The 16,537-nt window shown below is 34.7% G+C and overlaps 2 protein-coding genes across 2 annotated transcripts; one reads left to right on the top strand and one right to left on the bottom strand.

The window, feature by feature from the left end:
• Positions 1-5,508: 5,508 nt before the first annotated feature.
• On the top strand, positions 5,509-6,498 carry LOTGIDRAFT_175585 (hypothetical protein; the record flags this gene model as incomplete). Its single annotated transcript, XM_009057871.1, has 4 exons — positions 5,509-5,627; positions 5,903-5,997; positions 6,186-6,344; positions 6,455-6,498. 4 exons carry the CDS (start codon positions 5,509-5,511, stop codon positions 6,496-6,498), a joined length of 417 nt encoding a protein of 138 aa, XP_009056119.1.
• A 7,718-nt stretch (positions 6,499-14,216) lies between these two features.
• On the bottom strand, positions 14,217-15,077 carry LOTGIDRAFT_95412 (hypothetical protein; the record flags this gene model as incomplete). The annotated part of the gene is made up of 1 exon (XM_009057870.1): positions 14,217-15,077. A coding segment is annotated over one exon (861 nt), but the record flags the coding sequence as incomplete, so codon positions are not given.
• Positions 15,078-16,537: the final 1,460 nt, after the last annotated feature.

The following is a 16,537-nucleotide window of genomic DNA, read 5'->3' as shown; positions in this document are numbered from 1 at the left end:
GCTCAAATACATGTAAATACAGAACAGTAAAACTCTATTTCATTTCATTAGCTCAAATACATGTAAATACAGAACAGTAAAACTCTATTTCATTTTATTAGCTCAAATACATGTAAATACAGAATAGTAAAACTCTATTTCATTTTATTAGCTCAAATACATGTAAATACAGAACAGTAAAAGTCTATTTTATTTCATTAGCCCAAATACATGTACATACAGAACAGTAAAACTCTATTTTATTTCATTAGCTCAAATACGTGTACATACAGAACAGTAAAACTCTATTTCATTTCATTAGCCCAAATACATGTAAATACAGAACAGTAAAAGTCTATTTTATTTCATTAGCTCAAATACATGTAAATACAGAACAGTAAAACTGTATTTCATTTCATTAGCTCAAATACATGTAAATACAGAACAGTAAAACTCTATTTCATTTCATTAGCTCAAATACATGTAAATACAGAACAGTAAAACTCTATTTCATTTCATTAGCTCAAATACATGTAAATACAGAACAGTAAAACTCTATTTCATTTCATTAGCTCAAATACGTGTAAATAAAGAACAATAAAACTCTATTTCATTTCATTAGCTAAAATACATGTAAATACAGAACAGTAAAACTCTATTTCATTTCATTAGCTCAAATACATGTAAATACAGAACAGTAAAACTCTATTTCATTTCATTAGCTAAAATACATGTAAATACAGAACAATAAAACTCTATTTCATTTCATTAGCTCAAATACGTGTAAATAAAGAACAATAAAACTCTATTTCATTTCATTAGCTAAAATACATGTAAATACAGAACAGTAAAACTCTATTTCATTTCATTAGCTCAAATACGTGTAAATAAAGAACAATAAAACTCTATTTCATTTCATTAGCTAAAATACATGTAAATACAGAACAGTAAAACTCTATTTCATTTCATTAGCTCAAATACATGTAAATACACAACAGTAAAACTCTATTTCATTTCATTAGCTCAAATACATGTAAATACAGAACAGTAAATCTCTATTTCATTTCATTAGCTCAAATACATGTAAATACAGAACAGTAAAACTCTATTTCATTTCATTAGCTAAAATACATGTAAATACAGAACAATAAAACTCTATTTCATTTCATTAGCTAAAATACATGTAAATACAGAACAGTAAAACTCTATTTCATTTCATTAGCTCAAATACGTGTAAATACAGAACAGTAAAACTCTATTTCATTTCATTAAGAACAGTAAAACTCTATTTCATTTCATTAGCTCAAATACATGTAAATACAGAACAGTAAAACTCTATTTCATTTCATTAGCTCAAATACATGTAAATACAGAACAGTAAAACTCTATTTCATTTCATTAGCTCAAATACATGTAAATACAGAACAGTAAAACTCTATTTCTCCAATTACCTTCCAACCACCCTAATCTTTAAATGTTCTTTCTCATCTGTTATTATTATTCAGATGTACATTAGAGGACATTCAGACGTACAATAAGACAGCCTGTTAAAAATACGACAAAAACTGTCACACTCACAAATGAAGGAGGGAGTAAATTAGGCTGTCATAACCATCCCGATGTGAATGTGTAAAGAAATATATTCTAATATTGAAGAGAAGATGGACTGTGAAAATTACAATAATGAGAATAAAATGAAAAGTGGTTTGCACCCCCAATTGTACCCCCACTTTTTCAACAAATCTAAATGTCTACCTTTTTCTCCAAAATATGTGTCAGAATGCACAAAATCAATTCATTTTTTCTGAAATGTTCTTGAGAGAACCGTCTAAGACGTTTTATGAGAGGTTGCGACTATGACCCCCAGTCAAAGACGGCTGGCGCCGCCACTACTTGTTATATATTGAATGAACCAAGTATTTCTATTTTTAGACTGAATTTCATCAATACCCAGCCTAATAAACATTTACGTCGTAGCTTACGGGCAGTTCGGACCATTCGTAAGTTACGGGTGGATTTAATCGTAACTAACGGGCACCCGAGACTTACGTGGGATTTATGAAACGCTTAAAACTGTTAGTAATAGTTTATGTATGGACATGTAATTTATGAAGTCTTTGTGAAAGGAAACCCTACTCACTAGTCTGTTAATTAGGCAACCTCTCTGAGGGATCATATGCTGATATTTTTCCACTGAAAGGACAAGATTGAGGTGACGAAACTGTAAGAACGACGTGACATCAAATTTTACATTACCACCAGCTGTCGGGACTGAATCAGAATAATATACATTAAACATATCCACACCATGTTCTCTGTTTCCGTTCTATCGATTCAGTGAATCATAGAAACATGTTTCTTGAATTCTCTAATCTGAATAAATCATCTTTCATCATTATTCCAGTCGACACAGCTGTAAATAGTACTGAATAAATCATCTTTCATCATTATTCCAGTCAACCCAGCTGTAAATAGTACTAAATAAATCATCTTTCATCATTATTACAGTCGACACAGCTGTAAATAGTACTGAATAAATCATCTTTCATCATTATTCCAGTCAACCCAGCTGTAAATAGTACTGAATAAATCATCTTTCATCATTATTCCAATTGACACAGCTGTAAATAGTACTGAATAAATCATCTTTCATCATTATTCCAGTCGACCCAGCTGTAAATAGTACCGAATAAATCATCTTTCATCATTATTCCAGTCGACCCAGCTGTAAATAGTACCGAATAAATCATCTTTCATCATTATTCCAGTCGACCCAGCTGTAAATAGTACCGAATAAATCATCTTTCATCATTATTCCAGTCGACCCAGCTGTAAATAGTACTGAATAAATCATCTTTCATCATTATTCCAGTCGACCCAGCTGTAAATAGTACTGAATAAATCATCTTTCATCATTATTCCAGTCGACCCAGCTGTAAATAGTACTAAATAAATCATCTTTCATCATTATTCCAGTCGACCCAGCTGTAAATAGTACTAAATAAATCATCTTTCATCATTATTCCAGTTGACTCATCTGTAAAATAGTACTAAATAAATCATCTTTCATCATTATTCCAGTTGACTCATCTGTAAATAGTACTAAATAAGTCATCTTTCATCATTATTCCAGTTGACTCAGCTGTAAATAGTACTGAATAAATCATCTTTCATCATTATTCCAGTTGACTCAGCTGTAAAATAGTACTAAATAAATCATCTTTCATCATTATTCCAGTTGACTCATCTGTAAAATAGTACTAAATAAATCATCTTTCATCATTATTCCAGTTGACTCATCTGTAAATAGTACTAAATAAGTCATCTTTCATCATTATTCCAGTTGACTCAGCTGTAAATAGTACTAAATAAATCATCTTTCATCATTATTCCAGTCGACACAGCTGTAAATAGTACCGAATAAATCATCTTTCATCATTATTCCAGTCGACTCAGCTGTAAATAGTACTAAATAAATCATCTTTCATCATTATTCCAGTTGACTCAGCTGTAAATAGTACTAAATAAATCATCTTTCATCATTATTCCAGTCGACCCATCTGTAAATAGTACTAAATAAATCATCTTTCATCATTATTCCAGTCGACCCAGCTGTAAATAGTACTAAATAAATCATCTTTCATCATTATTCCAGTCGACCCAGCTGTAAATAGTACCGAATAAATCATCTTTCATCATTATTCCAGTTGACTCAGCTGTAAATAGTACCGAATAAATCATCTTTCATCATTATTCCAGTTGACTCAGCTGTAAATAGTACCGAATAAATCATCTTTCATCATTATTCCAGTCGACCCAGCTGTAAATAGTACCGAATAAATCATCTTTCATCATTATTCCAGTCGACCCAGCTGTAAATAGTACCGAATAAATCATCTTTCATCATTATTCCATTCGACCCAGCTGTAAATAGTACTAAATAAATCATCTTTCATCATTATTCCAGTCAACCCAGCTGTAAATAGTACTAAATAAATCATCTTTCATCATTATTCCAGTCGACCCAGCTGTAAATAGTACCGAATAAATCATCTTTCATCATTATTCCAGTTGACCCAGCTGTAAATAGTACTAAATAAGTCATCTTTCATCATTATTCCAGTCGACTCAGCTGTAAATAGTACCGAATAAGTAATCTTTCATCATTATTCCAGTCGACCCAGCTGTAAATAGTACTAAATAAGTTATCTTTCATCATTATTCCAGTCGACCCAGCTGTAAATAGTACCGAATAAGTCATCTTTCATCATTATTCCAGTCGACTCAGCTGTAAATAGTACTAAATAAATCATCTTTCATCATTATTCCAGTCAACCCAGCTGTAAATAGTACCGAATAAATCATCTTTCATCATTATTCCAGTCAACCCAGCTGTAAATAGTACCGAATAAATCATCTTTCATCATTATTCCAGTCGACCCAGCTGTAAATAGTACCGAATAAGTCATCTTTCATCATTATTCCAGTTGACTCAGTTGTAAATAGTACTAAATAAATCATCTTTCATCATTATTCCAGTCGACCCAGCTGTAAATAGTACCGAATAAATCATCTTTCATCATTATTCCAGTCGACCCAGCTGTAAATAGTACTAAATAAATCATCTTTCATCATTATTCCAGTCGACCCAGCTGTAAATAGTACTGAATAAATCATCTTTCATCATTATTCCAGTTGACCCAGCTGTAAATAGTACTAAATAAATCATCTTTCATCATTATTCCAGTCGACCCAGCTGTAAATAGTACTAAATAAATCATCTTTCATCATTATTCCAGTCGACCCAGCTGTAAATAGTACTAAATAAATCATCTTTCATCATTATTCCAGTCGACCCAGCTGTAAATAGTACTAAATAAGTCATCTTTCATCATTATTCCAGTCGACTCAGCTGTAAATAGTACTGAATAAATCATCTTTCATCATTATTCCAGTCGACCCAGCTTTTAGTGGGTTCTGAATAAGTCTTCATTCGTCATTTACTTCAAAACTCGTTACCACCAGATATTATAAAATATACCAAGATGAAATTCATTAAAAATATCTACACGACATGTTCTCTATTTCTGCTGTATCGATTTAGTATCTGTATCTATCTACGTTTCTATATAAACCCACACAATTTTCACTGATTATAAAACTTGATTATCGAATCAATATGATGGTCAATGCTAATTTGATGTTGATGGTGGTCTTGCTGTGGGTCGGAACATTACCAGTGGCGAGTCCTAAACGTTACCCCTACATGGCGAAAACGTTTTGGGATAAAATAGGTAGGTATAGCAGGGACGGTCCAGATTGAAATAGGCTGGGAAGACGAATTCGTTTGCATTATCTGTAACTATTCCTCAATTAGGAAATCTCAGCTGGATTTCCACAATGGTTTAAAATTACAGGTTTGTTCTATCACTATATTTTTAAGATGAAGAATAAATATTAGACTATAATGTTATACACTTATCTTATTTTGTTGTAAATTGTGATAAGTATAATCTACCAATAAATACGATGTGGATTCCAAGAGATAGCTGTGAAGACAATAAACGATTCAAGTGCAAAAGAGGATATGTATCACAAGTTCAACACCTTGTAAAACGGAGTCTGGATTTTGGAACCAGCTTGTCAAGGTAAGAATCAGTTTCCACACAAGCTCTATACATTATGATGTAGGTGTAGATTTTGCAGACAGGATGTTTCGTTCGGAAATAAAGTTAAGAATTAGGACTAAAATAGAAAGCATCGAGTTCGTACGTATATCTAGATCAATTTTACTCCTTTTATCAAATCCCGTGTCATTATCTTATGATTTTATTTTACTCTTAACTGTAGAGTGTCCACAAGGTGTGAATATCACTAACTCTAATGATGTAACAGAATCTAAAATATTTGAATAAGATTTTAGTTATAACTGTTCTGTTGGCTACACTAAGAATGGTGTGACGGGTATTCTGAGGTGTGGTGAAAATGATATGTGGATAGAACAAGAAGCTTGTCAAGGTAACAGTTTTTAACTTAAATCTATAGAGATAAGGGAGGTAATGCGATCGATTGAGGATTCTGAAAGGGGTATTAGAAAGAAAAAGGTTGAACCCCCTGATCTATATAAAAACAATTGGATCTAGATCAATGCTCCTTATATTAACAAAATCTCAAATCATTATCTTATAAATTTATTTTATTACCAGCTGTAGAGTGTCCACAAGGTTTGAATATCACTAACTCTGATGATGTAACAGAATCAAGAATATTTGGTGATAATTTTAGTTTTAACTGTTCTCTTGGTCTGACGGGTACTCTGACGTGTGGTGAAAATGGTAAATGGAAAGTAGAGAGAGATTGTCCAGGTAATATATGTTTAATATTTCTAGTGTGTATTACTCACACCACAAGAGACGGTCTGTATCACATATGGTATCTGATATACTAAAATATCATTACTTTTCGTTTATTTCAGAGGTCACCACGGGAATAAATGTAAAGATGAACCACGATGTGTGACACTATCTCGTATGGGACTAGAGTTCTGTTTAAATTATACCTGTCTATGACGAGGATATTAGTCTCTGATGCCCAGATTATACCTGTCTATGACGAGATTAGTCTTTGACGCCCAGATTATACCTGTCTATGACGAGGATATTAGTCTCCGACACTCAGATTATACCTGTCTATGACGAGGATATTAGTATTTGACGCCCAGATTATACCTGTCTATGACGAGGATATTAGTCTTTGACGCCCAGATTATACCTGTCTATGACGAGGATATTAGTCTCTGACGCCCAGATTATACCTGTCTATGACGAGGATATTAATCTATGGCGCACAGATTATACCTGTCTATGACGAGGATATTAGTCTCTGACGCCCAGATTATACCTGTCTATGACGAGGATATTAATCTCTGACGCCCAGATTATACCTGTCTATGACGAGGATATTAGTCTCTGACGCCCAGATTATACCTGTCTATGACGAGGATATTAATCTCTGACGCCCAGATTATACCTGTCTATGACGAGGATATTAGTCTCTGACGCCCAGATTATACCTGTCTATGACGATGATATTAGTCTTTGATGCCCAGATTATACCTGTCTATGACGAGGATATTAGTCTCTGACGCCCAGATTATACCTGTCTATGACGAGGTTATTAGTCTCTGACGCCCATATTATACCTGTCTATGACGAGGATATTAATCTCTGACGCCCAGATTATACCTGTCTATGACGAGGATATTAGTCTCCGACGCCCAGATTATACCTGTCTACAACGAGGATATTAGTCTCTGACGCCTAGATTATATCTGTTTATAACGAGGATATTAATCTCTGACGCCCAGATTATACCTGTCTATGACGAGGATATTAATCTCTGACGCCCGGATTATACCTGTCTATGACGGGGATATTAGTCCTGACGCCCAGATTATACCTGTCTATGACGAGGATATTAATCCTGACAACCAGATTATACCTGTCTATGACGAGGATTAGTCTTTGACGCCCAGATTATACCTGTCTATGACGAGGATATTAGTCTCTGACGCCCAGATTATACCTGTCTATGACGAGGATATTAATCTCTGACGCCCAGATTATACCTGTCTTTGACGAGGATATTAATCTCTGACACCCAGATTATACCTGTCTATGACGAGGATATTAGTCTCTGATGCCAAGATTATAACTGTCTATGACGAGGATATTAGTCTCTGATGCCAAGATTATACCTGTCTATGACGAGGATATTAGTCTCTGATGCCCAGATTATACCTGTCTATGACGAGGATATTAGTCTCTGGCGCCCAGATTATACCTGTCTATGACGAGGATATTAGTCTTTGACACCTACATTATACCTGTCTATGACGAGGATATTAGTCTCTGGCGCCCAGATTATACCTGTCTATTACGAGGATTTTAGTCTCTGACACCCAGATTATACCTGTCTATGACGAGGAGATTAGTCTCTGACACCCAGATTATACCTGTCTATGACGAGGAGATTAGTCTCTGACACCCAGATTATAACTGTCTATGACGAGGATATTAGTCTCTGACGCCCAGACTATACCTGTATATTACGAGGATATTAGTCTCTGACACCCAGATTATACCGAGGATATTAGTGTCCGACACACAGATTATACCTGTCTATGACGAGGATATTAGTCTCTGATGCCCAGATTATACCTGTCTATGACGAGGATATTAGTCTCTGATGCCCAGATTATACCTGTCTATGACGAGGATATTAGTCCTGACACCCAGATTATACCTGTCTATGACGAGGATATTAGTCTCTGACGCCCAGATTATACCTGTCTATGACGAGGATATTAGTCTCTGATGCCCAGATTATACCTGTCTATGACGAGGATATTAGTCTCTGACGCCCAGATTATACCTGTCTATGACGAGGATATTAGTCTCTGACACCCAGATTATACCTGTCTATGACGAGGATATTAGTCTCTGACGCCCAGATTATACCTGTCTATGACGAGGATATTAGTCTCTGACGCCCAGATTATACCTGTCTATGACGAGGATATTAGTGTCTGACGCCAAGATTATACCTGTCTATGACGAGGATATTAGTCTCTGACGCCCAGATTATACCTGTCTGGGAGTTTTCATTGAATTTTATGTTACAACGCTTTCAAGAGAGATAACAACAATTAAGCCTATTCGATCTACAAGTCTACGATTCAAATTGGCAACTACTAGAAGATTTGTCAATTTATATTTGATATTTTTATCAGCGGATTTTTCGAGCAAAGAATTAGAATTCGAAGATTTATATCCGAAGGGAGTCACTGTTCCATCCAAAGGTTCTATTCCAGGTCACATGCCATATTCCTAGCGCAACCTATCGTAAGAATAGGGCAAACATGGCTAGAAAATCGCGACTATAGGAAATTTATACCAAACGTAATAATGCATAAAAGATGAAATGACACTTATCCTAATTATTGAATCGTACCTCTTTTGCGAAAGGAAAACCCTAACGTATCATGAAAATGACATATATAAAATGCAATATTAAAGATGAAGTAGGCAAACTTACAATGCGTAGACGAAGGTAACAAATAACCAGGCGCTCAACCAGAAGTTAAGAATAAAAAAATTACAAAAAAGATTAGATTTGGAATATGAACTGCTGGTTATTACATTACCCACGCCTCGGCGTCTGGCATTTACACAATACAAAGAATAATAAAAATACGTGGCACAATACAAAAATAGCCCCATAACAGCACAGTCCTCGGCTGATAACATTAAGAACAACAGTCACTGCACAGCACATTCTCCTGCTGATAACACAATCACATTCATATTAAACATCAACACCATTTAATAAATAGAGTTCTCTTAATATGCGGGGCGTCCAGATAGTCGTCATCCATGAGTGCGGAATCCCAGAGTATCTAACTCACTCGCTTGATCGCATTCAACAATCTCCTCGTTTACGAATTCTCGAATGTCTTCCTCGTTCTCAAGTTCATTTCCTGACTCGATATCATCGTTCATTTCGAATTGACTCGGTCGGACTTAATATTGACGCAAACGATCAATATGAACAACTTGAATACGACTCGACGCGTCATCGTGGATTTCGTACGTAATATCAGAGATCTCCCTTAAGACCGTACAAGGTCCACTCAAGTACTTTTACAGGGGATTCCTCCTTTCTCCACAGGAGTGTACAACCACACTTTCGAGTTCACCTGAAAACGAGCACGACCACGAACTGGATCATAATAATTCTTCTGTCTCTTGAGTTGGCCCTCAAGAAATTCTCTTGTATAGGGGTGAGCTTCCTCCATCATGGCCCTTACTGCTTTACTCCAACTCCTCTCTTCTGGATAAACCTTTCCAGGTGGCAAACCAACGAACAAATCAACTGGTGTTGTGAACCTCTCGTCCAAACATTAGCAAATTGGGAGTTGAGTTGGCGGACTGGTGCACTGTCGCTCGGTATGCATACATGACGTATGCCAATACATCATCCCAGTTGTCATGCACATACGACGATAACATTGATTTCAGCGTTCGATTCATTCTTTCCACCTGTCCTGTCCATTGGATTCCGGTCTATAAGGGGTTGTCCTCGTCTTAGCTATTCTTAAGAGGTTACAGAGTAAAGGGCTCGCAGGTGAAACTGTTCTTAATCTGGTTTCACGCCTTCTTCTTTCCACTTTATCAATCTCAAATCTCCACACCAGCCTGCTGTCTATCAAACATATCAGAATTCACTTCTATTAAATTCACGACTCTATTCCTCGATAGAGCGTTCGCATTTCCATGCACTCTACCAGTTCTGTGTATAATTCCATAGTCAAATGCCGAAAATATTTCTATCCATCGAGCAATTGGACCCTCGGGATTCTTGAAGTTTAGGAGCCACCTAAGAGCTCCATGATCAGTCCTAACTGTGAACTTACGACCATAGAGGTAAAGGTTAAAATGCTTGACGAAGTTAACAACAGCGAGCAATTCTCTCCTCGTAACACAATAATTGCGTTCGCTATTCGACAGTCTACGACTCGCATAAGCAACAACTCTTTCTACAATTTGGGAGAGCACGGCTCCTATTCCACCATCACTTGCATCTGTGTCAAGTATAAACGGTAGACTTCTCCTTAAGGGCCTCAAACGCTCGCTGATACTCGTCACTCCATAAATATTATCGTCCCTTTTCTGTTAACTTGTGTAACGGGTTAGCTATCTTGGCATGACCCTCAATAACCCTGCGTTAGTAACTGCAGCTCCTTCACATCCTTTGGAGGTTGACAATTCTTGATCTTTATTTTACTCGGATCTGTAGCTATACCTTCCGAGGAAACAACATGTCCTAAAAATTCCACTTCTTTGGTCTATCTTCGGCTTTAACATTCACCTGCCAATATCCCGAAAGTAAATCGGCTGTACTGAACCATTTCACTCCATCGAGGCAATCCAAAGTTTGGTCTATCCTCGGTAGCGTATAAGCATCTTTCTTAGTAACTTCTTCCAAGGCTTGATAACCAACAGAGAACCTATGTAATTCATCTTTCTTCTTCACGATGGGACTCGCATATGGTCCAACTGATATTTCTACGACACATTGTTTTAACATCTTGTTCAGTATCTTCTCAAACTCAGCCTTCTGGTGTGTTGGAATTCTTCGAGCTTTCTGTTTAATAGGTCTTGCGTCTCCAGTTTTAATCTCGTGTTCGACTAATACAAGATTGCATTATTTTTCATGCATTATTTTTTAGAATGAAGAAAGACTCATGTCGTGGAAAATTTATTTCATATACTATGGAAATGCAATTAAGGTGAGTCATTATTTTTTTCTTTAGTCACAGATCGAGAAGCTGCATGTAAACTTCAGTATAGGCCATCCATTTCATGTCTAGCGCTTCAGATTAAATATTTTGGCCATATGCAGTGTGATTCCACAGTAACCAAGTAATGACAGACGAATAAACAACGAATAAATGTTTAAAATAGAGATTATCAAAGGCGGCAACGGATGTCGGATATATTCTTAGTTATGCCGATAAACATTTTTAAAACATCGGTCGTCAATCACTGGACTTGCTTTACGACCTTAAAGGACCTGTCTCTTATATCTCATCCGTCGTTTGTCGTAAATATTGCTGGTTGAGCACTGTCGAAAATTTTATCCATAGCTTTACATATATCATAGCTTAAAGGTCCATCGCATGTTGCTAAGACCTTTGAATTTCAAAAAGGTGAAACGGACGACGGATGAATTCTTTGCGACAGTTGACCCGTCCAGATATGACATACACAATAATAATCTCTTTCTTCAAAGCAAATCTCACAATGAGACATAGAATAATTGATACAAATAAACACAGTTATAACTTTAATTAAATTTAATTTGTTAATAATAAACTTCAAAATGATACAAATAAAAATTAAATATACACTGTTTTCAACTAATGAAGATGTTTGTAGAATAATACTTATGAAATATTCAGATTATGGAGTTTTTCTTAAGCCCGTTGGCTTGACTATTGAATAAAATTTACATTTTAAGAGTTGAAGAATGTTCACATATATATTGCCTTCGCCCATCCGTCCTTTCGCAATGTAGGCACAAATGAGTTTTTATTCAATCTGGATGAAACTTGGTATGCATGCAAGTTCAAATTTGGTAACAATCAGATGAACGGTTTTGGAGTTATTGTCCTTGACTCAGTAAAACTTGTCAAACTTGGCTTATATATGGGATAAAGGCTATGTAGTTATCATCCGATCTTTAGGATCCTGGGTCAAGTTCGAAAACCCTTCAATTTTGAGGTGATAAAGGCTACAGTTTTTATTTGATCATAATGAAACTTGGCATGTATATTATATTGATGGTATTGGTTTGGTAACAATCAGAAGAATGGTTTTTGGAGTTATTGTCCTTGACTTAGTAAAACGTAACAGACTATGGCTTTTATCCAATCTTGAGGGTTACTGACGACGGAAAAGGTCCTTGCGACGGGCGACGACGATATGTGTTTGACATGGGGATTATCGAAGAGCAACAGACGTGGGATAATCGTTAGTGATGTCGAAAAACATTTTTAAACATCGGTAGACAGTAACTATATTTCGTCGCTTGTCGTCAAATGCTGGTTGAGCACTGTCCGACTGTTTGTCGCGATAACTTTCATCCTTAGTTTCTAATGGCATAACTGGTATGCAATGGCTCAACTGTAGAAGAGTAGGGGTCCGTGGGCTGAAGTGGGTTTTGGGTCTCTTTCCCGGCGGTCGACGGGTTGTGCAGCTATGACACACTTCTACGGGACAGTTAAAACCTGGGAAATATTGTTGTGACATAAAAACCTAAAACTGAATCATTTATGCTTTTGTTCTCTATTTCAGTTTTTGGCGACGGGTCAGTTATAAAATTCTACAGTAGCCTCGACGGACATTATAATGATATTCCACCGACGGGCGACGGCTCGACGGGCCATGGAGCCATAATATGCACGCAGCCAATGAAAAGAAAACGCAAATGCAAATAAAATTGTAAATGGTTAAACTTTCCTACACCTAATAAATGGTCAAAAATAATCATGAAATAAATATCCAAATGAAAATCTAACACTGAATCATTTATGCTTTGTTTTTTTTATCTCACGTGTTTTGGCGACGGGTCAGTTATAAAATTGTACAGTAGCCTCGACGGGCGACGGACGACGGACCTTCTGCGACGGACGACGGGCCATCCGCGACGGGTCGCCGGGTCTTGTAAAGCTACTTCATACTTCCTGACTGCCCTAATCTTCTTTTTGAGAATATGTATGGTGAATAACGATACATATAAAAATTGGTTAATTTTGACTATCCCCTCTAGGTTCCTGATCAAATATTTACAATATAGACAAGATTTTATGTGACAGATTGGGAAGCCCATTGGATTGAGACATTGAATACAGCAAGACCTACAGGACTAAATATTCACCATAATGTAGGCATAGCACCCTTTGTTGTCCCGTTCAATACAACCAGCTATCGAGCAAGCAGTTCAAGAGAAATTCCCCCATGTCTATATGCAGAAAATGATAGTTGCATATTCAAAAACTAAGAACTTAAATGATAATATTGTTCATAGTAAACTAAAAACAATCAGTACATAACAGTTACTATACTTCTCGCCCACTGTGCAAGTTATTTTTTCTAATTTCAGATCAGAATCAAAACAGAAGAAAACCCAACATCATTATCCTTAATCCTAATTTCTAAATAAATGTCTGTTCCACCCTAGGCCTATACATTTCGGCGAATCAGACCCTCCCTTCCCCGAAACATAATATTCATCTAAAAAAAACTCTCGGATATGAAACAGACGTGGGTCGGATTCCGGATAGATACCCAATTTATATGTAGCACAATTTATTTAAATACATTATTACATTACATTACATTACATTACATTACATTACATTACATTACATTACATTATATTATATTATTACTATATTATATTATAGTATATTATATTATATTATATTATATTATATTATATTATATTATATTATATTATATTATATTATATATTATATTATATTATATTATATTATATTATATTATATTATATAACATTACATTACATTACATTACATTACATTACATTACATTACATTACATTACATTACATCACATTATATTTAAGTCAGTTGGATTTCTACAAGCTCCATTACTATACCAATCCTGAACATTAGAGTAACTATTCCTGTATTTATCCGGATTGTTAACCATCTTACACATTTGACAAAATGGTTCTACCACGTTATATGGTGTACCTCCAGTGAGAACGTAATTTTCTTTGGCTTTCAAATATTCTATATAAGCTGTATCGTTTCTATCTAAATATTGAATATATTTGGCTAAATCAGAAATTGATTTAAAGTCTCTCACATCTATGTAGGAATTATTGGGGTAGAAATGTTGGTAATTACCGTCACCTCTCACTATAGGAACAATACTACTGTTTTGCCTGATAAAGAATTTTTCAGTGGCATAATCACGACACAAAGAATTTTCAAAAGCTAAATAAAACTTATATGATTTTTCAATGTTTTGAAACAAATTTGTATCTTTACTACCCTGCTTCTCGGGTCCACATCGCCCGTAAACCGTTACTGATATATATTTTTGTAATGATTCGACATATCGTTCACGTAAACTTGGCGTTGAACAATGGCTTACTGCTTGTGCTGCTAATTTTGTTTTCTCTGCCATAATTTTTGTGTAATTTTTTGATTGTCCACTAATTTTCTTGACAATACCATAAGGTGCTGGAATATCTGAGTCATGTCGGTAAGTCATAGTCCAATTTATCTTGTCTTTTAATATTGCGTTATTAAATTCTTGTGAATGCGAAAAGATTGGAGATTCAAACACGGCAAATATCCAAATCTGTCCATTTTTAGGTTTTCTTGTCAACAATCTGGAAGAGTATCCCACTGCATATAAAATAACAGCATCACTGTCATTGACGTATTTAAATGGTTCTTTATAATGAAATCGACATGTCGATATTTCACATTTATCAAATATATTTGGTATTAGTTTATCTGACCACCAGTAAGGACTATTCAGGATAACTATTGTTTTATTTTTCACTGGAATGTCCTGCTTGATAATTTTAAAGTGTTTTAAACTGTCTGTACTAGAATTGCTAACAGATATTTGACTATAGTTTTTCATTTGATAAACGAATTGATGTAGTTTGGTGATGTGTGGTTGTATAATTTCCGTTTCTTTTAAATAGAATAGAATATTCAAACCAACAGATATAGTGACCACCATGAGCAGTTTCTTGTAGTTAGTCATCTGAAAATAACAAATACAATTATTAATAATAGTTTTTGAGAATTTTATATTATTAATATATGTTCTTATTGACCAAGTTTCAGAAGTTGAATGAAATGTGCATTCTGAGAGGTAGTATCTCTATTTAATATAATTCTAAACTTTCAAGACTATCGCCCAGTAACATTATCTTGACATGTGATTTTAACAGAATTTTACATTTCATCGACAAAAAAATATCAATTCAAAAATATTAATCTAACCGTGTTAATATACAGGTTCATCTGGGTATGTAAAATTATATTACAGTACAGTATATGAATTGTTATGATAATAATATATTCATTCCGTACAATATATACACATTACAAAATATAAGAGAAAAGGAAAGTAGTATAAATACAGAAAATTAACGTTAAACGTAGATAAATCATAAATAATTTCATTTAAATTGTTTTTATTAATATTACTCATACTATAATCTCTTAAGAAAATCATATCATTAATAGTGCTCGCCGTTTTTAATTTATCATCGTCAACAATATCTGCTTCTTCCAGTGCATTCAAAGTAGTCTGGACACCCAGTTTACATAATATCATATTTGTTGATATTGTAGTGATATGATAAGAGATTGAAAGTATTGCATGCCGAGGACAAACTGCCATTCAGGGCTAACTGACCACACATAAAAGTGACTCAATTCTTACTTCTTCAAACTGTATGAATAAACTTTACAAAGATCTTTAATAATTGTATTTCTATAGAGTGATTCGGAACATATCAAATATAACATATTTAACATCCCATGATCGCCTTATGCTTTTTCTTCATGAGGAATACAACTTATTTATTGACTCGTATAACGGCATACAATATGTTTTAAATGTTCTATATTTAAAAAAAAAATACAAATCGAAATTCACTTAAAGTTATGTTCACTCGTAATAAAAAATTGTTGATACATCTGCTGACTTGTGACTCCTTTGTATTGTGTTCTAATAAATTACCTAGGTTATGTCTTACTACTAAAATTATAAATTTAAACCCAACATTTCGCAATACATAATATATCATTATGTTTTCATTCTTTCAATCTCAATTTATTTGTTGTTTGTTGTTTGTTGTCGTGTGTTGCTTGTTTTTGTTTGTTTGTTTGTTTGTTGTCGTTTGTTGTTTGTTTTTGTTTGTTTGTTGTCGTTTGTTG

Source organism: Lottia gigantea, assembly GCF_000327385.1.
Source record: "Lottia gigantea unplaced genomic scaffold LOTGIsca_311, whole genome shotgun sequence".
In the NCBI taxonomy this organism is placed as follows: domain Eukaryota; kingdom Metazoa; phylum Mollusca; class Gastropoda; family Lottiidae; genus Lottia; species Lottia gigantea.
Note: the sequence above shows the minus strand (reverse complement) of the source record. Positions and strands in the feature narration are given on the sequence as shown.